Consider the following 27,067-nt stretch of genomic DNA (forward strand, 5'->3'; position numbering starts at 1 on the left):
AACTTTGAAAAAATTAATTATTCAGACAGAAGGACTGACAAAATTCTAAGGTGCTGATATCCAATTTATTTTGGTTCATAGTCAATTATAGCTCCAAAAACTTTCCCTAAGTTTTGCAAAATTCACTGACGTGTAAACTGAGGCTTTTTATAGTTTTATTCAGTATATTCAGAGAGACTAGTCATGCGTCACTGCATAAGTAAAATATACTTGATTTACCCTGTAGTAGAGTAAATCCAAAGAAAATCTACATTATAAAACATATCTGGGCCAAAGGGCTTATTTAAGTTAAGGGATTTTGACCTGTAGGATTTCTGTGAATTCCTTCCTGAATCATCTCTCAGAAGTGCCTTTTCCCTTTGTTCCTTATCAATACTTCCATTAGAGCAAAGTTCTAATGGTTTGTTTCCCATTACTATCAGCACCCAAGAACAGACCAAATCTTTTCAGCATTTAGCAAAATCCTTATATACCATGTTAGTTCATGACAAAAACTTACTTTATGAAAAAAATTGAAAGAGACCTACTTACAACTGAGTGGTGAATATAGTGCTAAAAAGTGAGGCAGCTGTGAGAGAAATGGGTGTCAACAGGGATTCTGAGGTAATTCATTTGATAGATTTCTAAAGAAAGTAATACCTCTTCCTTTCTGGTAAGAAACTAGATATGAGGAACAAAGCAATTATGTAAATAGTACAACTTTACAGCAAAATTTAAAAACGTATCAAAATACCTCTTTGCTATTTCCTCATTTTTCTTATTTTTAAATAGAAGTATTCTCCCAAGTTCTGTCCATATTCCCCTTAACCTCCTCTTCCAAGCAATAACATACTACTAAAGTCTCCCATTTTGGTTGCTCTCTGTAGTTCTTTATTTCCATTAGTTTTTCCTAACATCTCTGTCCAGCTCCTCCAAATTGCTACTGGTCCCAAAGAGAAAACATGCAGTGATTATAATTAATACGTGTTTACAATGGAGAGAGGTATTTTTAAATGCTTATTCTGTATCTCAATAAGATTATGTAAGATATTGTCTGTGAAGCAGATAGAACAGATCTTACTTGGCTAATTACCAATTTCTCAATACTGGACATTTAGAACCTACCTTATGTGAAAACCCAAGGAATAACTGATTCATATTTCTTTAGCAATCTCTACTTTCTGATCTCTTTCTCTACATATTCACCCTTTATGACCTTCCTTCCTAGAAAGCATGACTGAAAAAGAGACTACCCTACTTTGTGGACTCCAGGAAGGCTTTCATTATATTTTTTTAAACTTCAAGTTTTCAATCCATTTATTTACATGCACTATTGTTTTTTCTCCAACTTCTGTGTTCTTTCCATGTCACCCACTGGAAAAGTACATGGAGATAGGAATCTGTACCAGATATTTATCATCTCCAGGGTCTAGCATAGTGTCTTGAATTCAGGCAGCTTTCAAATATTCATTAAAATGTTGTTATGGGTTAGGAGTTGGGTGAGGAGGGTGGGGGGTATCGGGACCCCATATTTTTTGAATGTAATATTAAAAAAATAAGGACAAAAAAAAAAAGAAAGAAAAAATAAAAATAAAAGCAATGACAAAAAAAAAAAAAAAAAGAAATAGATCAGTGATTTCTAGGTGAGGTATAGAGTAGGAAGGATCAGCCCAAGGGCATTTTGGGGTTGATAGAACTGTGCTTTATTTTGATTGTGGTAGTATGTGTATGATTATATGCATATGTCTAAAGGTAAAACTGCTCATCAAAGAGAATACATATTACTATAATCAAATAAAAATATGAATTAAAAAGTATATATAAAAAAACAAATATTCATTAAGTGAAATAACAATGAAGCATTGCTGGCTAATGAAAGTACTGCATTTTCAATAAGACTGATGATATAAAAAGGGGTGCTAAGTACACATAAAATAATGTTGGAATTAGAATTCTTAAAATAATGATAACTGCAATCCATGTACAAAATGCTTTCACATTTTATGTGAAAGCGAAAAAAAAATTCAACTGAAGTGGAGCACAGATAAGTATATAAGTTTAAAAAAATAAACTGTGAAGGAAGTTATGTAGGAAAAGATACATAAAAAGTTAGACAGTAATTAAACAGAAAAAGAAACTAAATCTATGTGCTCAAGTTCAATACATGGCAATTTTAGATGTCACCACAGAATTTAACAATACTCTTATCAGGGAAGGTGTGACAGTCTGAAGCTTTTTGTGGATCCCAGAGAATAAAGCATGTTTTTAAAACTAATCCATGCCTTTGGGGTGGGATACTTTGACAGGATTAGATTTAGTTGGGGGCCTCTGACTGGATCATTTCAAGGAGGCAGAGTCCAGGATTGGCCTTGTTCCTCTTGCTGTAGTCCTTTCTAAACAAGCAAAACATGCACAGAAACAGACAAAGGAAAAACCCAGAAGCTCAGGGAGGAAGCCACAGACAGAAGGGCCAGAAGCTGAAGAAACAAAACCCAGAAGAAAAGAGGATGTCTCCATGTGCCATGCCACTTGGAAGGAGTCCAGGATCACCAGCAGCTGATTTTCACTAAGAAAGCATCTCTGATAATGCCTGGACTTGGGACACATTCACAGGCTCTAACTGTAAGCTTTCATCCTAATAAATTCCCATTGCAAAACCCAACACATTTCTGGTATACTGCTCCGAGCAGCTTTTAGTAAACTAAAGCAGAAGGACAAGTATCAGCACCCAACATTTCAAATATTAATAGAGATACTGATAATCTGAAGGGATCCAAAAGCATGAAAAAATGATGAGGACTAGGATATGAAAAAGACAGAAGTGAGAGATGTTTTAAATTACTGAATACCCGATAAAAATAAAATGTGATGACCATCTCTCCTTGATTCCATTTTCCTTCTCACTCATTTACCCATTCTATGAGCAAATTCTCTGAGCTCTACCTTCATAATAGTTCCTAAATTGATACTTTTCTCCATTTCTACTGTACAACTGCAGTCTAGGTTAGCCTGTATTGAATTTATTTTCTAGCTGTGCTTACTTAATGAAGAACCCATTCTAGTCCTTTGTAATATCCTCTGGTACCACTAACAATCTGATTATTGTCTAAAGGTTTTACTATCTCACATAAATTCATCTGTTTAAATTACTGAATTATGTTTCCCACAAAAGGCATGTTGAAGTCGCAACTGCTGGTCCTACAACTCTGAACCCATTTGTACACTGGATCTTTGGAATATGTTATTAGTTAAGGTCTGTCCTAACTGAATGAGGGTGGGGCTTAATACAACGTGATTGAATTCCTTGTAAGGAAAAGAAAGATGGCACAAAGAGAAAACATGAGAGAAGCCAGAAGGTGGAAATCAACAGAAATCAGAAGATAATGAAGATGTTATGATGTGCACTGCAATATGACAGAAAAGCCAAGAAATACCAAGGATACTGGTAGTCAGTCCCAGAATGTCATAGTGTTTAGGGAGAAAGCCTCACTTTACTCCTACTTTAGTTTGGGACATCCCCCAGTATCAAAACCATAAGCCAATCAATTCCCATTGTTTAAGACAATCCTTTGTATTTGTTTTAGAGCTGGGAAACTAAAATTGTCACTGGTAACTTTTGTGAGCTTATCATTACCTCTATTTCCATGCTTTATTCTGCTACTGCCACGAATGGCCTTTCGGTCCATGAACATCCCCCAAGTTTTTCTCATTTCAGCCTTTCACTTGTTCTGTGGGTCATTTTACCCTCCATCTTTTTAGGTTGCTTATTTATCATTATTCAGGTCAATGCACAGAAGTCATCAGAGGGCATTTTAGTTAAAGGATCAATCATACTCTTATCTCCCAGGCCAACTATTATGTTACCCTATTTTATCTTACTCATACTACTTAATAGTAATTTGTTATTTGTCTGACTCCATGAGAATTTGAACTTCATTAGTATAGAAACTTTGTCATATCAAGAGCTGTAAGTATCATTACAGCACATAAAATTTTCTGGTTTTCAAAACAGGGGATTTATTTTGTACAAATCCTAAATAATCTAGTGTGCTGAGACAAAAATAATGATTTTAAACCAATCTGGGAATAAGTTTCAAAATTTGTAAGGCAATAACATTGATTAAAAATTGTGGTTGGGAAACGGACTTTGGCCCAGTGGTTAGGGCGTCCGTCTTCCACATGGGAGGCCCGCGGTTCAAGCCCCGGGCCTCCTTGACCCGTGTGGAGCTGGCCCATGCGCAGTGCTGATGCGCGCAAGGAGTGTCATGCCACGCAGGGGTGTCCCCCGCATAGGGGAGCCCCACGCGCAAGGAGTGCGTCCATAAGGAGAGCCGCCCAGCACGAAGGAGGGAGCAGCCTGCCAAGGAATGGCGCCGCCCACACTTCCCGTGCCGCTGACAACAGAAGCGGACAAAGAAACAAGACGCAGCAAAAAGACACAGAGAACAGAGAACCGGGGGAGGGGAGGGGAATTAAATAAATAAAAAATAAATAAATCTTAAAAAAAAAAAAAATTGTGGTTACTGTGAAGTACTAATTAGGTTGAAGTATTAACTATATGCTTGCTAAAATCCTTATTTTAAAAGCCAGAGATACACCAAAAATTAGTAAGTCCCTAAATAAAGTGCAGAGGGAAGTTACAAAGGCTTCATAATTTTTGTATGGATAATTTGCTTAGCATAAAATATTGGATTTAGATTTGAAGTTGTTTTTAATATGCTAGCACTACTTTGAAAAGAAACTAGTCAAGTAATATATATTGAGTAAGAGTTACCTTTTGAAAGCCTCCTTGTTGAGCAAATGTGGCTTCTCTCTGAGCCTAACTGAACATATACACCTACTACCTTCCCCTGGTATGGGACATGACTCTCAGACGGAGCACCCCTGGCACCAAGGGATTACCAAGTGCCAACTAGTGATGCATTTGGAGAAAGATCTAGACCAAAGGGGGGAATATTAAATACAAAAGATTTTTTATGGCATAAGAGATTTCAAAGTGATTAGGAAGGTCATTCCAGAGTTATATTTATGCATGTCTCAGGAGGATTTCACTGACGGCCACAGTAAATAGTACCTCAAGCAGGGATGCTCCCAAGGGCTCTAGAGACACCTAGACACTATAGTCAGCGGAAGCAATCCCAGGAAATCAGCACCATATTGATGGGTCTTGCTTTGAAATATTTGATAACCTATCTCCCCAGTACATAAGAGTTGTACTCATTTATAATTTTCCTACATATTTTTCTTCTGTCCTTTTTATTTGAATCTCTAATTAGCAGGATACCCTTTAAATATAAGTCCTGAGAACTTAAATCTGGCTGCTCATACGCTGGCTGAATCCTGAATCTCAGCAGAATTGCCATCAACACCTACTTGCCAGTTCAATGGACTCACCCAGGACAGCTAACAAAAAGATGATAATGGACAATGCCCACCCCAAAAAACATTATCTATAAGAGCAAGGAAGATGTTTCCATCCATTTACCCCATTGGATCTAAGCTCCTCCTCAAATGGAAGCAAAGTGGGCACGACCATCTCCAAATCCTCAAGATTGAGGAATGAACACCTATAATGAGGGAATGCAACTATGGACTAAAGGAGACTTATTTTAGCAATGGAAGAACTTTAATCACTGACAGAAAGGCAATGGACACTAGAGGTTTTAAGGGGAGGGAGAGGAAAGAATAGATGTAACACTGGGCATTTTTGGTACACTGGAAGTGCCCTGCATAACATTACAATTTCAGATACAAGTCATTACACATTTTGTGAAAACCTATAGAATTGTGCAGTGCAGAGTGTAAACTATGATGTAGACTATAAGACCCTGGTTAGGAGTAATGCTTCAGTATGTGTTCATGAGTCTAATATATGTACCATACTAATGAAAGATGCAGTTAATGGCTGAAGTGGGGAGACATATGTGTGTTTGTGTGTGTGTGTTATCTTTTTTATTAGGTACTGGGGTGGGAGATTGAATCCAGGTCCTATTATTTAGGAAGCCAGTGCTCAACCACTGAGCTGCAGCAGCTTCCCTGTGCTGGTTATTTTTACTGTTGGTGTATATGTTTGCTGCTTTGTTTTTAGGAAGTACTAGGGATCAAACCTGGGACACCTTTTGTATGCGAAGAAGTGCTCAACCACGAAAGCTACATTATCTCCCCTTCCCCTATATTTCTGATGCAATTTGATGTAATCTAAAGCTTCTTTTAAAAGTAGAAATTTTTGTTAAAAAAATAAAGTTCAAAACCAAAAAAAAAGAAACTAGTTAAATAGATTTGGAAACTCTAAGTATCTCATAATGCCCCCTCTGTCTCACAAACTATCACGAAAAATACTTAAATAACATAGGCCCTGAAATTTAGGAAAATTTCAGTACATAATTATCTCATACTGCTTTGCCTAAAAGTCACTTTCACTGAAAATGGGGAGCATGTAAAGTGAAATTTTGGGGAAACATTTCCATGCCACATAGTTTAAAATACATATTCTAAGTCAATTCACACAGTGGTTGAGAAAGAAAATATACTGAAAATGAGATGTTATTATAGTTATTCCAATTATGATAATTTGAAGAAGCAAAGAAATGGGATGATTTAATTAGAATAATTAAGAACATTTCTCTATTTTGATCAATAGAGCTAACTTCTAATTAAGCGCTAAACTCTCAGTACTAGCAATTATCCTGTGATTTCATTCTTATCAGAATTTGGACTTACAATATTAAACACGAACAGTGAAATCAGGTTGGTCAGAGAGTAAGGGAAGCATATATTTGGAATCTGATGATACATAATCATGTAAACCTTTATTTCTCTCTATACCATAGATAAACACAGGTTGACTAACGGAAAGAGAGAAAGTGTTATCAGCATTCAGATTCTCATTACATTTTGGCAAGAATTCTGGATCACTCTATCATTTGATATTAACATAATGCTATGGAAAAAAATAGTTAACACCTCATCCTCACAAAAAAAGTGGTACGATATTGCACTTTTACAAGACACTTACTTAATCATTTCAAAAAGCTTTGGATCTGAGACTTTGATATTTCGTGCTGTGTTCCAGGAAAGATGAACCATAGGTACTACTGACTTCACATTTTGCAACTTGTTCCATTCATACCGTTCCACTGCCAATTTATACTGACAGGCTAGAAGGAACACAAAACAAAACAAGACATAACAGAGTAAAATATAAAGTATCAAAAGATATGAAATAATCATTAACACTGTTTTATGTGATACCTTCAACATCAATTCAGAAAACCTGGAAATATCATAATATTAGTTTTTATGTTTATGATAATTATGGTAAAAAATTAATAAAAACCCAACTACCATGGAAAGACTATAGGAATTGAGCTATAGTCTTTAATACTTATCTCATGAAATTCTTTCAAAGAATTTCAACTTCATGAAATTCCCATTTTCCAGATGAAGAAACTCAGATGATAAAAATACTTGACCTTAGTCATAAAATTAATAATGGTAGAGCCAAGTTCTAATTTGGGTCTTTCTGGCTTAACTTTATGTATACTGATTAGAACTCCTCATATGACATGATGAAATAAAAAAAATAAAAATAAAAAGTACTCTCTGTTTTGCTTTTTCCCCCCAAAAAAGTTTCCTTTATAAAAGCATATCATTTGAAAATATCAGAAGAATATGCTCTATGTGTAAAAAGACATGCTTACTATGAGCTGAAATCTCTGTTCTTGGATTTCCGTTTGTTAACTTGAACTTAATCTCTATACTATAACCTGGAATTTTTTTTTTGGTTAAAAGACAATTTCTCAATTTTTAGTGACTGACATTCTAATGAAAAAATAATATCCATTAGAGACAATCATTTAAAATTTATACTTGTTAGTATACTATTTAAAATACCTGTAAGTGGACCAACATTCCAAGCGATGTTGTTGCACCAGCCAATAGCCTGAACCCAATGCACAGTGCCTGCATTAATCCAGACCAGATCTCCAGGTCGTTGAATAAATCTATACACAGGAACATTTGCTTCATAAAGATCTTCCAGGTTGGGCCACCAAGAACTCATTAGGAAATTCAAGTTATTTCTGAATAAAGAATAAATAAATGCAATAAGTCAAGTTTAAAAAAAAAATGCCTTCAAAGAGAGGAAGAACATTTCAAAAGTTTAAAAGAAGTGCCCTTCAAATTAATTTCTTTAAAACCTAACATGTAATTAGAATTTTAACTTTCAAAAGCAAAGGCTTTTGAAATGTAAGGGTCAATTCTGAGAAAAAGTAATTGCAAATGAGTATTATCTAAAGATTAGTACAATAACAAGTTCATTTTTCAAAAGCAAAAAATACAATGTAAACTACTTTCAATTTTGCTTTAATCAAGAATATGGAACCTTATTCCTTCTGTTTTTTAATCACCTTAAAATGAAAGACTTCTTGAGATTATCTAATATAGACTCTGACAAGAAGCTGTTTTTTTCTTAAGCTTCCAAATAGTTGCTGGTAAATTAGCAAGGTAGCAAACAAACAAAAAAATGGAAGAGAACGAAATTTACAAGCTCTAACCTTAACCTATTTCACACATTCACTACCAATATAAAATTACAAAAAACATTCTATTAAAAAGAGGAAGGGATAAGCAAAACAAAATAATCAACAGTCAAGGGAAAAAGGTAAAACCTTTTTTTCAAACACTAAAAATATTTGATTTTAAGATTTTGAGTCATTTTAAAATAAATTATAGAAAATTATAAATATCAAAGCAATATGCAAAGTAAAGATACTATGAGATGTTGAGATGGCAAGTGTCACTTCTGCAAAACTTAGCTACTGTTTCTAACCCATCATGTTAACTTAATATTTTAAATACCCGTAAGTGGAAACTTTGAATATCTCCTTCTATTTCAGTTATTTTTCTAAAGGGACACCCTTCTTTCTATCAAAAAGAAAGCTAAACTAAGAAAATAGTTTCTACTCAGAGACAATGACTAAGAATCATTGCACTGTAATTCAGCAATTTCTACAGGACACATCCTAAAATTGTACAGTTTAAAAAATAAAATGCCCATAGGATATTGCTCTTTTCCTGTTTTAGCCAAGAAGGTACTGATGCATAAAGGTTGAAAGTAGATACAAATTATTTTATTGATAAATTTTAAACTTTAAAATTCTGTAATTTCAGCTTTCTTATCCTGAAGAAAACTTAAAGTAAAGAACATAAGAAGATACCATTTACTGCATGGAGAAGAAAACTTCGGGTTAATCATTATTGTTTTTACATCTATGATATTCTTGTTATCAAATAAAGCATATTTACCTAAGACCATAAAAAACTTTAAACTATTAGGATAGAAATTTTCTAATGCATATGAGAAGATGTGTGTAATAAAGTTTAAAAATAAGGTCATGTTAATATATTACGACTGTTTTGTCTGTTAAGATTTTGAATCTCAACAGAGTTGCAACACCTACTTCTCCATTTCACTGAACTCACCCAGGACAACTAACAAGGAGATAATGATGAACAACAAACATCCCAAGGAACAGAGAGAGTCTACAACTACAAGCAAGATAGTCCCATTCATCTGCCCCATGGGACCTAAGCCCCCTCTCAATTAGAGGTGGAGTGAGCATTACTATCCCAGAATTCTTTTTAGGACTGGGGAATGAACGATGGACTACAGTAGACTTACTGATATACTAGCACAGACTTATTTTAATTCTAACAATGGAAGCACTTTTATCATTGATGTGGAGGCAGTGGCCACTGGAGATTCTGTAGGGAGGGAGAGGGAAGAAAAGTGTATTATGGGTACATTTTTCAGGACTTGGAAATTGTCCTGAATTACACTGCAATGACAGATAGAAGCCATTATATATCTTGTCATAACTAACAAAATTGTGTGGGAGAGGGTGTAAACTACAATCCACACTTAGTCACAATGCTCCAAAATGTGTTCATCAATTGTAATAAATGTACCACACTAATGAAGGATATTGTTAATGTGGGAAAATGTGGGAGGGGTTTGAAGTGAGGTATATGGAAATCCCCTATATTTTTTATGAAACATTTATGCAATCTATCTTTTCAAAAAAGTATATTAAAAAAAAACCATGAATAACCATATGATAAAGGTATAATTTTCATGTGTTTATAATTTCTCACCACATTATAATCAGCATAATCAACATTCTCTTGCAACTGGCCATCTGTATTTTAGGCTGTACAAAGATTAATGCATGTAGGCTTCAGTTAATATAAACCAGAAAATTTTGGATTAACGGAGTTTAAGTAAAAGACCTTAAGTTTGCAATTCTTGTAATTCATAAAATCAGTTATAATAAAACTAGTTTGTCTTCAGGAATTCTTGTTATATGAACATGAATTCATTCATCAATTTTATAAAATTAACAAAAAACAATCCCCTTTCTATCCTATAAAGACCTACTTTTTATTACTGCATAGATAAGTTTACCATTCTTAAAGTATACTAATAACAAAAAATCAAAGCTCAGAATCACATCTTTTAAAATTCCGGTGAATGACAAGAAAAACTGACAACTGCACTAAGAATTTGCTTTGTACATTGTCTTTTACAACTTGTCTTCTATTAATTCTTGTAAATAAAAAATTTGGCTCATAACCTACTTTTCACAGAAGTCATTCAGAACACCCCAGTAATCTTCAGGGACAACAAACCATTCACAATCACCTGGACCAATATTTATGTTAACAGAACAGAAGTTATTATTTTCTTGATGACCTGAAAAGTGAATGGAAAAAAGAGTTATCATACTGTAAAATGAATGGAAAAATGTGCCTTTAAATCACTGGGTTGTTTTGAGGATTGAGTAAAATATAAGTATTTAAAACAGTGAACAGCACATGATAAGCATAAGTTATTAACTATTATTATAATTAATTACTACTTCCACCTCTATAAGCCACTTCCCATTTTTCACAAATTAGCATTAGAAAAGTAATGAATAGGTTAAGAATTACGGTTTTCAAAATGTAGTCTCTCCCTAAGCTCCCTCTTTTTTTTTTTAAAGATTTATTTATTTTATTTAATTCCCCCTCTCCCCCCGTTGTCTGTTCTCTGTGTCTATTTGCTGCGTCTTGTTTCTTTTGTCTGCTTCTGTTGTCATCAGCGGCACGGGAGTGTGGGCGGCACCATTCCTGGGCAGGCTGCACTTTCTTTCGCACTGGGTAGCTCTCCTTACGGGGCACACTACTTGTGCATGGGGCTCCCCTACTCGGGAGCTTGGCACTCCTCGCGCGCATCAGCACTGCGCATGGGCCAGTTCCACACGGGTCAAGGAGGGCCGGGGTTTGAACTGCAACCTCCCATGTGGTAGACGGATGCCCTAACCACTGGGCCAAGTCCGTTTCCCCCTAAGGGCTCTTTGCACAGCTATCAAACAAAATCCCAACTTGATGTTGGTATGGTCTCTAAATGCTTACAACTCAAACTATCCAAACAGGTGGACAGAAATTACTGCCAATAGATCCAAGTAAACAGGGGAATTCTAGGACAATTCACATGTGTCTAAGACAAGATAAATGAACAAAAAACAGTCCCTGTGATTTTGCCTTGGGCTAACCCTAAACTCTTTGTATGCGTAAGATCTGAAGGAGAACCCAAATCAGAATCAAATTTTTAGAACAATGATAACAATACAATTAAAGAATTCCAATTTTTATCAGAATAATTAAAACAACCCAAATAGAAAAAAAAAAGGAACTAAAGAGACATTTATCCAAAGATACACAAATGACCGGCCAGTAAGTCTATGAAAGAGATGTTCAACCTCATTAGTCATTAGGAAATACAAATCAAAACCACAGTGAAATACTATTATCTACTAAGCAGAATGGGACTATTAAAAAAAAAGCAGAAAACAAGTATTAGCAAAGCTGTGCTGGTGGGATTGTTTTTGAAAATAGTGCTGCTTTCTTGGAAAACAGTTTGGCAGTTCCTCAGACAGTTAAAACATAGGACTACCATATGCTCCAGCAACCTCACTTCCAGGTATATATCAAAGAAAATTAAAGTTGGGATTCAAACAGATATTTATACATCAATATTCCCAGCAGCATTATTCACAATATCCCAAAGTGGAAATACTATAAATATCCATTAGCAGATGACACAACAAAATAACATAAACAAAATATGGTGTATACAAACAACGGAAAATTATTCAGCCTTAAAAAGGCATAAAAATCTGATAAATGTCCCTGAGTGGACAAACCTTCAAGAAAATATGTTGAATGTAGTAAGTCAGACATAGAGAAACAGATATTGTATGATTCTACTTACATAAAGTAGCCAGACTACGTAAATACATATAGTACAAGTTTCCGGGGTCACTGGTTAGGAGGAAAGGGTTGTTAATGCAAAATAAGAATAGGTTTTCTCTTTACAGTAAAGAGAAAGTCTGGTAATGGATAGTGGTGAGGGTAGCACAACACTGTGAATGGTGTCGTTGGGAAAGTTAAAGGTACATATGTTTCATAATTATTTCTAAAGAGCAATGAGCAATGCAGTAGAAGTTTCTGGACAAGATCTAATAATGGAGAAGAAAAGGCCCTTAATGGCATTACTGGGACATAAGAAAACACTGAAATATAGATTGAAGTCTTTACTTAAATATTAATATTCTTTAACTTAAAAGCTGTACCTAAGTGAGCATTCTTTTCCTCTGGAAATGTGCACAGAATTATCATATTGTCCAGGTGTGTGATATTTATAACTCACTCTCAAATGTTTAGAAAATAGATAGACAAATATACAGTGATACCACAAAATGTGGAAAATATTAAAATTGGTGGAGCTGGGTGTGGGGTGCATACTGGAGAGTTCCTATAGGGTTTTGTATTTCTACCCTATTAAGTTTGAAATAATTTGAAAATAAAAGGCTCTACATAAAACACACACACAGACACACACAAACACACACAAACACACAAACACAAAGAATATTTTTCAGGAGACTGAATGAGCTGACACTGTTGGGAACCCTAATTTATCCATAAACAAACATGGTACTATACTGAAAAAATATTTACTTTTCTTTTTTTGCAAATAAATCTTTATTGGAATACAGTCCTACTCATTAGTTCACTTACTGTGATGGAAGTCTGCATTGTGATTCTCCTACAGGGGCCTTCCAAAGGCTCCAGATAGCATCTCTATGTGCCACTGAAACTTACAGCACCATTGGGTCTGCTGGATCATGTGACCGAAGTGACAGCACAGCTTGCACAGCAGCCCAGACCTGGAGCAGAGCCTCCTCTTTTTCCAGTACCTACTCAAAACTAGCAGCTTTCTGGTCACTCAGTAAATGGGCTGGAGCAGCACACCCAAATGAGGAATGTGCTGTTTCCAAACCCGGAGAGGCAAATTAAGAGTTGTTTTATTTATTTATTTATTTTTGGTCATAGGAGGGGCCACTTCTAACAGCTTAACCTTCACTTTTACAAGTATATCTCTACATGTTCTCCACCACTGGACACCTAGAAACTTCACTGGGTTGGAGAGCCACCCTCTCTCATGCAAATGCCTTACCAATACTTGTTGCTCACTAGGTTCAATCAGTATGTTATTAATATAATGTACCAGTGTGATGTCTTGTGGGAAATGATCAAGGTCCTGTGAACAATATTATGACATACAGCTGGAAATCTGATATATTCCTGATATAGGGTAGTGAAGGTATGTTGGAGGCCTTGCCAGCTGACAGCAAAGTCTTTTTGGGGTTCTTACTAATGGTATTAAGAAAAAAGCATCTGCAAGATCAAGAGCTGCATATCAGGTATCAGGGAAAGTGATTTGCTCAAACAATGATAATACATCTGGAACTGAAGTCACCACTTCATTAAGTTTATGATAATCTACTGTTCTCCTCTAAGATCCATCTGTTTTCTACACAGCCTAAACAGAAGAGTTGAATGGGAATGTAGTGAGAATCACTATGCCTGCATAATTCAATTGTTTCATGGTGGCACTATTCCTTGCTATCCCTCCAAGAATATGGTATTTATTTGGATTTACTATTTCAGTAGGTAGGGGCAGTTCTAGTGGCTTCCACTTAATTTTTCCTACCATAATATCCCTTGCTTCACAAGTCAGGAAACAAATATGGGGATTCTGCCAGTTGCTGAGTATGGCTATTCCAATCAGGCATTCTGAAACTAAGGAAATAACCACAGAATGGACCTGGCAACCCACTGGACTCTCTGTGAGATGGACCTGAGATAAAACTCTATGTATCATCTGACCTTCAAATGTCCCTCCTCTGTCTGATGGACCACACTGACATTTTGGGTCTGAGTCAGCATCTAATAATCCACCAAAAAGTCTGATCATTTCCTTCTCTCAAACACACAATTAGCCTGGTAAAGGACTGTCGCCTCTTTGGGGAACATGGGAAGATGAGAACAGTATAAATTTTTGGCAGCGTAATAAGATCCTCCCCCATTCGGGAACGCAGCCATTGTCTCATTCAAAAGGCTCTGAGTCTGTGAACTGTCTCAGGTCTGGGAACTGATAAAGGAACTGACTCTGTTTCTGCAATTCTGCAAGTTAGGTTTTTGTTCTCTCGATCTAGAATTCCTCTGCTAGTACAGATTAATTAGGAATTTAGTAGACTCCCCATCTACTTTACTTCTAGGTACTTCCATGATTTATTGACCAACACCATAGGTGTAAGTGATTTAGACTCTTGACTGCTGCTTTGAGCCTGCTTTTCATTGCCTTAGCCACACTCACCTTGTCTTTGGTGATGAACCCTATAGTGTTTAAGGATCCTAGTTCTGTGACAGCTGTTTTCATACTAACAACTGAACTACAGAGAAGAGCAAGCACAGAGCTCTTCAGCAATGAGGGAATTAGTCTCAAATTTTATTCTTAACAATCTTGGTGAAAGGCATGCCCTCTGGATATTCCTGAGGTGGTAAACAGGTGTTAGATGGTAAATTCACTCTAATATTCTGAACTCTCCAGAATACCAAGGCAATTCTGGTATCTTGACCTCAGGCACTATTGGCCATCTTTTAGTCCATTTTTCATCCAGCCACCAAACAAACTGTTAGGAGTCCTTGCCAACTGTTATCTTGAGTTACAGCATTGAATCCAGAATCTCTGTTTAGAGGGCCAATAATCAGTAAATTCGGCCTGATTCAAATTTATATCCCTTCCACCATTATCCCAAACTCTTAAGATCCATTCCCACAAATATTCCCCTGGTTACTGTTTATATAAATTGGAAAGCTCGTGCAGTTCTTTTGGAGTACAGTATACCTCCTCATGGGTCACACTTTGTATTTCACCTTTGGGAGCTTGTTATATAACTTCTGTCTAGCAATAGAAGAAAGGGAATGTATTAGTCAGCCAAAGGGGTGCTAATGCAAAATACTAGAAATCTGTTGGTTTTTATAAATGGTATTTATTTGGGGTAGGAGCTTACAGATACCGGGCCATAAAGCATAAGTTACTTCCCTTACAAAAGCCTACTTTACATATTGAAGCAAGATGTCTGCTGATGTCTGCGAAGGTTCAGGCTTCCTGGGTTCTTCTGGGCCCAGCTCCTCTCTTTTCTCCACAAGGTCAGCTGTAGACTATGAGCCTCTCCAGACTTTGCCTTTCTCCACAAGGTCAGCTGTAGACTATCAGGTGAACAGCTCTGTTTCTCTTCTTGCGGTTTCTGCCGTGTCTAAGGAGCTGTCTCTGTTCCACTGTGTTCTTCTCCTGGCTCAGGTCTTCTCTTCCTGGGGCTTGCTTCTCTTTCCTCTGTGTGCTGACTTCCTGGGACTCAAGCTTAAGACTTTGACATCAAACACCAACACCAAAACTCCACCATCAAAACCCCTCAACTATGTCTTTTGCCGTGCCTTTTATCTGTGATTCCCCTCGCAAAAAGGGGTGGACACTCAATGCCCTAATGAAGTAGTCCAATCAAAGCCCTAATTATAACTTAATCACACCCAGGTACAGACCAGATCACAAACATAATCCAATATCTACTTTTGGAATTCATAACCATATCAAAGGGAAGAAAAGGAGGTTGATGGGGGAAGGGTAAGGAGAAACGTTAGAAGTGTTTTGCAAGCCAATTACTTCAGGACACTAATTTGCATTTTCATCATGTGAGACAGGATTAATCTCTTTAAGTGGGGGCTAGATGGCAGACTCTTGCGGAAGTCTAGATGTTGGGTTGTTGTTCAGGGCAGGCTTGAAGTTGGGTGGTCATCTCTTCAGGGTGGGAAGAAGACGGGGTGGCTGTCTCCTCAGGGCAGACCATTACAGGTTTATCTGGCAAAATCTGAAGAGAATTTAGGGTTTCAATGTTCCCACTGCTATCATCATCAGTCTATATATGTCTCCATCCAAATCCTCAGAATTCCATTCCTTTCAAATCAATACCCTTGGTTTAACAGCAGTCATCCTGCAAGGTTGAGTTTCTAGTTTCTGTTGTAACTCTGCTATTTCCTCAATGAGATTATGAGTCTGGTTTTCAGAGATCTCAAGTCTGAGGTTGCATGACACAAGATTTTCTTTCAGAGCTCATATTGAAACTTTGATATCATTCCTATGGCGCTTTCATTGCAAATTTGGAAACTTCAGTTCATGTCTTTCTTTTGTAACTGTATTCAGGATATTTATTAACAGCCAGTCAACCTCACTGAAACTTTTAATTCCACAAACCATTTTTTTCCCCCACAAAACACTTTTAAGGTGTTAAAAACACTCTAGCCTCTTGTAAGGATGGAAGTAGTTGAGTCCAGTGGTGATATTTTGCATAACTCTATTGCCAACTCATGCCAGTCATCTTGATTACTGAAAACAGGGCGATCAGTGCCCTTGAATCTAATCAAAATAGAAAGCCAATTGGAAAAAATCCAGAACCAACAGAGAAATCTAAGTTTCAATATTCTGTTTCCCAAGAACCACTCCCGATATCACAGTATATTAGTCATTAATCTCTAGGTAAACAGACAGGTACTCTTACTGTATATAGTATGAAACTATATAAAATGGTCTCCTGTGACTATGGAGATGCTCAAAGTCTGAATTACATAGGGAAGTTTGCAAACCAGGACTCCAAAGAAGTTTCTCAAGGAGTTCTCCAGGAGATGCTGGCTATTTGAAGTAAAGATGGTGATTCTTTCCGTGAATGCTGAAATCACTTGTGCTTTCAAACCTTTCAACTTACTGGATGAGACTTAAGTTATTGCTGGAGGCAATCTCCTAAGTTGATAGAAGCAATCAACTCAATGATAATTAAAATGCATGAAATGTTCTTATATTTCAATTAACCCCATGCTTGCTTGACCAAACAACTGGGCACCTTTACCTGGTCAAGTTGATAAATTAGCCTAACCATCACAAATCTCTATGACTAGTCTGTAATGAACAACTCTAGGATAGTCTGTAAGGAACAGCTCCAGGGGAGTATTTTCAGGGAAACTGGGGGAAAAAAAATCTTAAAAATATTACCTCAAGTGGAATGTGCTAAAGATATTTTACAACTGGTGGTGAAAAATATTTATAAACCTTAATGGAAGCATTTATAAAGCTTTAACAAAATATAAAACCTATTATTATTCGCATTATTCATCAGCAAAAAAACACAACAAAAAACATATGCCATTCCTATGGACTTAACCATTAATTCCATGAATTTTTATCAGAAATGTGAAGCTCAATAACTGACTTGCCCTACCACACAGCAAAAGTGACATTTTATTGCAATTTTCTAAGCTATGGGCTGAGAATCTAGTTTTTCTCAATGAGAAGACCAAAAATTAACCACGTCACTATCTACTAATTGGCCTCTGAAATTTTGTGGCATGCTTCATGGTTCTTAATTCAACCAAAAATTACTAGGCAAATTAGAACTAATATAAAAAAGTATCCAAGACAAAAAAATCATATCATGACATTTTAAATTATAAGTAACATGAAGCCGCCTGGTATGCTTCCCATGCTGCCTAAAAGTTAAACAAGAACTTGTTCTACAAAAACTACACCCAATTATTATATTTTGACACTTAACAATACAAAATTCATGGAAATTAAATTCCTCTCTTGTTTTACATGCTAGGACTTATATAATGCCCTCAATTCAACCTCTTGCTTTACAAGACTTAAAATATTTACTATATGACTTTACGGAATAAGTTTGCTAACTCACACATTAGAGAATTGTAAATTACATTTTCAGAAAAAGAAAACATAACGTAATAGAGAACAAAATGTAAGTGTATCACAGATTTTAAGTGTTGGTCATGACATTTTGATTATACACAAATTATTTCAATTGTGATGTAAAACCTCTGGAAAAACAACCATCTTGCAATAAACAAACTGTTCTACAGACAGTCAAGTGGCTTCATTCACTCAGTACCCTAATGACACATCCATTTCTAGTTTACAATTTTCTGTTTTGCGTCATTATATATGAAAAGGATAAAAGCACACTGGAAAAACAAATTAACACTGTAAGTTAAATTACAAAACTAACTCGACATTTTTACATATGATCAGTAATATAACTGTTACAAGAACTTCATTCATTATAAATGGAGAGAATCTGTTTTCTCCCTGCATATTTCATACTTGATAAACTCTATTTCTTCCATTGTACAAGACATGTTAGCTCAAAAATCACCTGGTGTTCGACTCCCTGGAACTTTCATGTAGAGTTGAACTGTATTCATACCCAGTATGGTATGACCCACATGGCTTAGAAGATTTCCTGCTGATACAACACGCACAAAAGCAGGAAGTTTGGTCAGCTCATGTAGCTGCAATCTCCACCTGAAATAAAACAGCAGATTAAAAGTAAAATCATGGTGCAAACATCTGTGAGATACAGTGTAGCCATTTCCTCAAAAATCTCATGTTCCAATCAGAAAAGCAATTAAATCTATAAATATTTTACCACTACAGTTTCAGGAAGTACTGGACAAGTAAATTTTTTCCTGAGAACAATTTCTAATAAATATTAACAGCACAAAAAAAACTTACTAAAAATGAACATAGTAAATGGAAGAAATTATATATATTTTATTTTATACTTAATATATAATAGGGGTTTTTATATTCATAAGAAAGAAAAAAAAGTCTAACTGCAAAATCTATTAAAATAATTTAGGCCTACTACAGCTTTTAGGTAAAGCTTTATAAATTGAAAGCACAATGACTGAAAATGAAAGAGAGTAAGAAACTAGACAATTTCCAGTCCTGTAATTCTCTTTGCTCTAGTTCAAGGAAACACTACAGGTGAAATTACTTACTTTTTATCATCTGAAAGGTCAATGTTTGTCCCAAACTTTATGGTTTTAAAAGGTCCTTTCTTCCTCTTCCCAGATCTTAAAAAAAAAGAGAGAATATTAAATTCATGCCTTTTAACAGAAATCATGATGGACCCCAAAATGTACTTACTTATCTGAAGATGTGGATTCATTATCTGAATAGTCTTTGTGATGACTTCTTTTCTCACTTTCTTCCTATAGTTTAAGCAAAAACATTCCTACTTAGAATTTTATAACATTTCCTAATTCACCTGAATAAATGCTCATTTCTTCATGCAGGGTCTTTGTTCAGAAACTTATTTTCTAAAGGCTCATTTCATAAGAAAATATCTTTAATGGTCACATTAAAGAAAGACTGAAGAAAAGTTAAAGCTCAATAAGATACTACTCAAACTTTTTCATCAGCCACAAAATTAATATAATGTCAGGAAGTAGGATAATTTATAAGGAAGTATGTACCTATTCTAAATTTACTTTCAAAAAGTTTTCTAAATAACATCATTTTCTTTGAAGTGATATGAAGTGAATATTACGAAGATATGAAAAATGAAACAACAATATGAAAAGAGAGAAATATAAAAATAATTCGGGGGGAAAAAAGATTATGCCATAAGTAAAAAAAATACTCCGAGATTAAGACCTAAATTAACTATTTCAACAAAGAAACCTTTGTTTCCCACTACAAACATTATTTAAAGGGGAAAAACTGCTTATAATTGCTGCAAATTCTAGAAGATAATCCTATTTTTATCATGCTTTTCCTGGGTAAATTATACTAACAATGGAAAGGACCTATGGAAAAAGTTCTTCAAAGATTTAATTTTTTTGAAACAATGTTACACATATTAAAACATAATATGTATTAATTACTACATAAAATCAATTAAGTATGAAAAAAGGATGTTATTTTTATTCAAAAGGATATAAGACCATGCAATAGGGAAAGGACAGTATCTTAAATAAATGGTGCTGGGACAACTGCGTCTCAACATAATCAAAGTTGGACCACAAATGCCACATCACTGAAAATTAACTCAAAATGGAACAACTAAATATAAGAGCTAAAACTTTAAAAAGTCTTAGAAGAAAATGCAGTAGTAAATTTTTACTTTGGTTAATGTAATAGTTTCTTAGAAGTCTCCAAACACACACAAAAAACAAAAACAAAACTGAACTTTATCAAAACTTAAAATTTTGAGCTTTTAAGGATGCCAACAAGAAAGTGAAAAGAAAACCACAGAAAGGGAGAAAATATTTACAAATTAAATATCTAAAATGGTACTTGTATCTGGAATGCTAAACTGTGTTATCGTTTTTTTACTGAGTTATATGAGTTATACCCACAGTAAAACCTGTTTAAGAATGTTCACAGCACAATATCCAAAGGACAAAATATGGTATTACCCAAATTTTGGCAATAAAAAAAAATGAAGTGATGATACATTCTAAAACACGGGTGAACCTTGAAAATATTATTAATAAAGTGAAAAGAGGGTAGTCATTAAAGATCATATATTTTTAAATTCTATTTACATGCCCTGTCCAAATAGGCAAAGAGACAAATATTACAGATTAGCAGTTGTCAGACACTGGGATTAAGAGAAAATGGGAAGAGACAAGGCTTCCTTTGAGGTGATGAAAATGCTTTAAAATTGACTGTGGTGCTGACGATTGTACAATTCTGAATATACTGTGAAGAACTGAAAACTGTTATAAAAAGAAATGGGTGCTTTTCCACGCAAGCTTTTATTCAGCATTTATCTACTATCAAAGATACTTTCCTAAGATTTCTGATTTTGCCATTCTCACTACTTTTTTTTTTTTTAACAAAGAATTGGGGATTGAATACAGGACTTCATATATGGGAAGAAAGCACTCAATCACTGAGCTATATCCATTCCCCAATTAGAGTTGTTTTTTTTGTTTGTTTGTTATTTGGAGATACTTGGGATTAAAACTGGGATCTTGTACATAGGAAGCTCAACCACAGAGCTACATCTGCTCCCATTCGTTAACTTTTAAAATGGTTAAAATGTATACTTTCGGGAAGTGGATGTGGCTCAACTGAGAGAGCATCCACCTACCATATGGGGAGGTCCAGGGTTTGAACCCAGGGCTTCCTGACCAGTGTGATGAGCTGGCCTGTGTGCAGCACTGCCGTGCTCAAGGAGTGCTGTGCTATGCAGGGTGTCCCCAATGTAGGAGAGCCCCATGAGGAAGAAATGTGCTGCACACTGTGCCACCCTGAGGGAAAAATTGCAGCTGCCGAGGAGTGGTGCCGCTGAGAATGCAAGAGGACACAGAGAACACACAGCAAATGGACACAGAGAGCAGACAAGAGGGGGCAGGGAGAAGGGCGAGAAATAAATACACACAAAAAATAGTATACTTCCTAAATATCTGTGAAGTTTTTCACATTTAATGTTGATTGCTTCAAAATATAATAAAATAAATTCTCTTTTTGCAGTCTGTTCCAAATATTGTAAAACACAGTTTACCGTAATGTTTGATAGCTGCTTATTATTCTTTTCTGACAATACAATAATTATGTAGTTGAAGCATCTCAAAACTATGAGCAATTAACATAAGAAATGGGCACTCTACCACTCACAAAAATTATTAACAGTTTTTATGATTTTATAGGACATAGGAAGTATCGCAAAGAAAAAAAATACAATATTTGCTTTAATTATATCAGCTAGATTAAAAATGTGAACTGAGGGTAGACTTTCAAACATTTTCTAAATATAAATGAGTAGCAGATTATAAATTGAAAGGTTTTAATCATTTCAGTTATAAAATTTTGATGGATTTTAAAATAAAGACCAGCATTAAAAAAATAACATTTCTGCAATTTTAAATCTGATACTATTCTGAAGTTCTGCTTAATAGTGTAATTAAAAGACATGAAAAATGATTTAAATAAACATTTAATAGAAACATTGCTATAGCTATTTTATGTTTACTTGCAAAAGAATTCACAGGTTCTTATTTTAACAAATGCTAGGTAATTCTATAGTGATTTACTGTCTATTGAGTCTGTCAGTAACAATCCTACTTAAGTTTTGATAAATTTTTTTTTTTATATTACATCAAACATTTTTAATCTGCAGCCTACAGAGTCTGCACATGTTACATTCAGATATTTATCTTGGTATTTTATTTCCTTTGGTAAAGTGGTTAACTAATATCTTTTTTTTTAATTCATTTTTTTAAAATATTACACTCAAAAAATATGAGGGTCCCCACTCCCCCCCCACTCCCCCTAGTTTTGATCATTTTTATTCCCCACAAATTATGAGACATTTCTGTAAAATTTCTACTTCTCCCACTAAAATTGATCTGAAGATACTAATGCTTTTGGTGAAGTATCTTTCAGATTAAAAACAATGGAAAATTGTATGTGTGAGACATGCAGATAATTCTTTTCATAATTACAAGTAATATTCTGCAAATATTAAGTAGTAGTTTATCTGTCTAAATAGAAATGTTATACAGGTTAAGACTAATTTTTATTTCTGGATAATGATGTTTATTTAATAAAGTTAAAGTTTGAGCAAGTCTTAAGTATAATAAGAGAAGAGGACTTGGCCCAATGGATAGGGCTTCTGCCTATCACATGGGAGGTCCAAGGTTCAAACCCCAGGCCCCCTTAACTTGTGTGGAGATGGCCCATGCACTGCGCTAATGTGCACAAGGAGTGCCCTGCCACACAGGGGTGTCCCCATGTAGGATAGCCCCATGCACAAGGAGGCACTGTGCCCCGTAAGGACAGCTGCCCAGCGTGAAAGAAAGTGCAGCTTGCCAGGAGAATGGTGCTGCACACATGGAGAGCTGATACAATAAAATGACTCAACAAAAAGAAACACAGATTCCCAGTGCTGCTGATAAGGACAGAAGGGGTCACAGAAGAACACACAGCGAATGGACACAGAGAGCAGACAACAGGGAGGGGGGAAAAGGAGAGAAATAAATAAAAAGAAATCCTAAAAAAAAAATATGTTTGCAAATTACAAAACTTACATATAAATTATATGCATAAAACAGATGCTATGTTACAGCAGTCATGAGCCCTTTTAAAATCCCAATAAAAATCTCCAAAATGAATACTTACTCTCAAAGATTCCTGGAATGAGGCAGCCTGGTACTGTGCATATTTAGCAATTGTAGTATGAGATCTATTACTTTCACACCGCCATATTTTCTTTGTTCCAGTGGGATCCCAGTTTTCATCTGCTGGTTGCAACAACTGTGTCCTCACTTCTACCAAATGTTCATTGTTAGCTTCTACCAAAGTTTTGGTAGAGAAAAGTCCAAGATCTTCATAAATAAGTAAGTGTTGTTAGTAACTAAAATTGAAGTTGGTACAATGTATTTCAAAAGTATTTCTTTTTTTAAAAAAGAAAAAACACTTCAGGGTGCTCCATACATTTCCTTAAAGATTTCACTGAATCATGTGATGCTCAAGTTTGCAAAAGTCCCTTGAAACCCTTGATCTCACCATAAAGCTTCAATACTATGAAGAAGCATAGTATTTATAAGTAGGATCTAATTTCATCTACACTTTATTTCAAAACTTCCTCTATGATCTGATAAAAAGCACTAATTTTGCATAATTTACACCAAATTAAAAATTTTAAATGCCACTAAAAAATCACCAATAATTTCACCTTTTTCTATTTATATCATATGTTAAAAACGTTGTATATATAAGAGGAGAGGAGTGTGGGGAGACAACATCAAAATAAAAACTAAAAATCCTGGGGAAAAAAAGTCCTATAGGATAATATGCATGGCTCTCTTGTAAGTCCACAACCTTTATTATACAATTATGTTCATGTATTATGGCATATGTAAATTTAAAAATATTTAATGGGGAAAAAAAAGATAATAGAGAAAATATACAAGCTTTTTTTCACTTTTAAAGCTTACCTAACTTAAGAGCTCCAGCAAGGCCACGGATTACTGTAACAGGGTTGTTAGGATTTGTACAAAATTGATGTAATGGAGGAAAGAAAGCATCACGTTTATTTTCCAACTGCAAAATTAAAATATGTTGTTAGATCTCAGAACAAGGACTATTATATAGCAAATTTGTATTTGTTTTCTCATCCATCTGGCATTGTACAATCTACAATGAATGCTAACAACTGATATTTTATTGGTATAAATTGTAATATTTTATCATTATCTCTTGATACAGGAGACACTAAAGAGACCTTACTTCTGTCATTATGATACAATAGGCATAAAACTTTCCCTGGTGAATAAATATATTTTAAAATTTGATTTATTTTTAAATGATATTACACATCTCTCATTATAGTACAGTTCATAAAGTTATATTTAAAATTTTTAACTGTTTTAACTTATTTTCAGAGAGTTCTTTAAATATACTTCCATTACATTTTGAATGAGAGCAACCATACATACTCTACGTAAATTAAAAAAAAAATACATGCCCATGCTCCAATAAATCTTTACCAAAAAACTAGGGATTTAGCCTGAGGATTGGTGACAGGCATTGTCATCCCCTGAATACTATATATTTCCTCCCAAACTTTCAAGATGTGTCCATGCATACTCACTGATTTAAATACATATAATTTGTGTACACTATCTTGTAAAAATAATTAAGTTCAGACACTGATTTCATTTATTTCTAATTAAGTGAGACTCACATAAATACTAGGTGTGGGTGGATTCAACTTGTCTTTTGGCAAGGGTGGGTATGGTGTAGATGGTGGCCTTGGAGGTGGACATTTATCCAACAAAATGCTGCTGTTAGACAAGCCGTTTTTACCTAGATTCCTTTAAAAAATTAGAAGAAACATCAGCTGTACATTTATTTTGAAAACTGAGAGCAAAATAAGAAAGCCTAAATTAAATCCCAGTTAAATTATAGGGCATTTGCAAATACACAAGAATTACTGGATATTTGGACTTAGTACTTAAGAACATTTGATAATTTTTTCAATAATTTGACTCCTTACATCAGTTAAGAAAAACTAAACAAAATATATTATCTATATATCATATGAATAAATAACAAAATTACCCTCTTTGCCCATAATTTTCCAATTTATTCTCTAACCTGAAGAACAAAAATGAACCCTAATTTTCCCTTTAATACTTGTACCCTTTGGTTTTCTCTAATAAATATTTAAACAATAACTTGCACCAAAAAACGCTGGATATCAATATTAACATCTTAGTAAAAGTTGTCTTTTTCTAAATCATAGCTTAGCAATTATTCCCAGAATAAGTCTAATTCTCAAATCTAACAAAAATCTTACTTTCTCTACACATAACTTATTTTCGAGCAGCTCCTAACTAATATTCAAGAATCCAAATGTTAATACTAAACTTTACAGCTAATTATAACAACTTTAAAGCAATGTATATATAGAGTTGCTATATATACTATATAATTTTTATATTATAATTATTTTTATAATTCTTGGATTCATATTTTTCCTTTAATAAAGGAATGTGGACAAAAGTATAAGTTCTTAAAACATGGAAAAATCTTTCCTAAAGTCAAGTTCCTTTTGTAAGAATCTAAGAATATTTCTCAATCTTTGAAGTTTCCAGCAAAACCAGGCAACCAGCAAGGTATACTCTTAAACTTTCAAAATATTCAAGTTATATCTTGTCTTACCCAGTTACTAAAATTTAAAAATAATCAATTTATTAAAATGTCAAAGGAAAAGTGGTTTTAACAGATTAAAATTTCACATAATCACAGTTTTCTTTAAAATTATAGAATAATGAAAATGAAGTAAAATTACTTTATTTTTTTTTTTTGTTTTGCTACCCCTTTTTCATTGTGCTAATGAAAATAAAGGTTTGAACGGTTTGAATCAAGGTTGTTATTACCTTTTTAAACCAGAACAAAAAAAAAGTTGTGATGGATTTTAAGGCTGGTGCTGTTTCCCTGAGTTGGTTTCATTTTTTTTTTGCTTCCTGTTTGTTTTTCTCAGGAGGCAATGGGAACCCAACCCAGGACCTCCCATGTGGGGGTTGGGCATTCACCACTTGAATCACAATCTTCCCCCCCTAAAATGATGACTTTTGTATTATAAATACAAGAACATGAAATTTCTTATTAACTAAAAATTTAGGTTATAACTAACAATTAAAACTATAAGCTAAAACAATAACCAAATTTCAAATCTCTTCACAATGCATGATGATCATATAATTTTCAGAGTTAGGTATGATACACATTAAACTTTGAAATTTAAATTCAGAATTGGCCTAAATTATAAACTGCACAGCTGTGTTGCTTTTAATAAACAGAAAAATGCTGCACTGTACCCGATAAAGGAATAATTCAAGTAACTTTATTAAACTAATGGGATAAAAGAGCCATTCATAATTTATACAATAAAGAAACTGATTTCAGTGCTTATTATATGTGTCATTCTTTGTATTTTAAACAAAATATGGTTCATTTGTTTGACTGCATGAAGCTTGTTTATAATCAGCAGTTAGGATACAATATATAATAAAAACTATTTGAAGAGATTATAAGCATGATTGTGTTAAAATTGTACTTGAAAACATTTTTATGCTAACTTATGTGGTACAAAAATTGAAGCTTATTATCCATGATATGAAAATTAGACTAGAAAATATAAACAGGATAGTCATTCCAGTTTCTACATTTCTATGATAGAAAAAAGTGGTTATATAGAAAATTAAATCAAAGGAAAGTGCAGGTATCCATATTTTAAAGATACAGCATGGGAAGTGGACTTGGCCCAGTGGTTAG

At 34.5% G+C, this 27,067-nt stretch overlaps 1 protein-coding gene across 6 annotated transcripts in view; it reads right to left on the bottom strand.

Moving 5' to 3' along the window:
• LOC131277238 (lysine-specific demethylase 6A-like) overlaps nt 1–27,067 on the bottom strand; it is a 228,147-nt gene that overhangs the window by 12,039 nt on the left and 189,041 nt on the right. For all 6 annotated transcript variants that reach the window (XM_058291775.1, XM_058291776.1, XM_058291773.1 and 3 more), the window contains 9 exons: nt 24,972–25,101; nt 24,223–24,328; nt 23,405–23,610; nt 19,421–19,485; nt 19,273–19,347; nt 18,645–18,793; nt 10,618–10,732; nt 7,873–8,060; nt 6,995–7,136 (listed from right to left, as the gene is read on the bottom strand). In XM_058291775.1, the coding sequence (XP_058147758.1) occupies nt 6,995–7,136; nt 7,873–8,060; nt 10,618–10,732; nt 18,645–18,793; nt 19,273–19,347; nt 19,421–19,485; nt 23,405–23,610; nt 24,223–24,328; nt 24,972–25,101 (1,176 nt within the window). The remainder of the gene's footprint in view (nt 1–6,994; nt 7,137–7,872; nt 8,061–10,617; nt 10,733–18,644; nt 18,794–19,272; nt 19,348–19,420; nt 19,486–23,404; nt 23,611–24,222; nt 24,329–24,971; nt 25,102–27,067) is intronic.

This window comes from Dasypus novemcinctus, chromosome X (assembly GCF_030445035.2).
Source record: "Dasypus novemcinctus isolate mDasNov1 chromosome X, mDasNov1.1.hap2, whole genome shotgun sequence".
In the NCBI taxonomy this organism is placed as follows: Eukaryota; Metazoa; Chordata; class Mammalia; order Cingulata; family Dasypodidae; genus Dasypus; species Dasypus novemcinctus.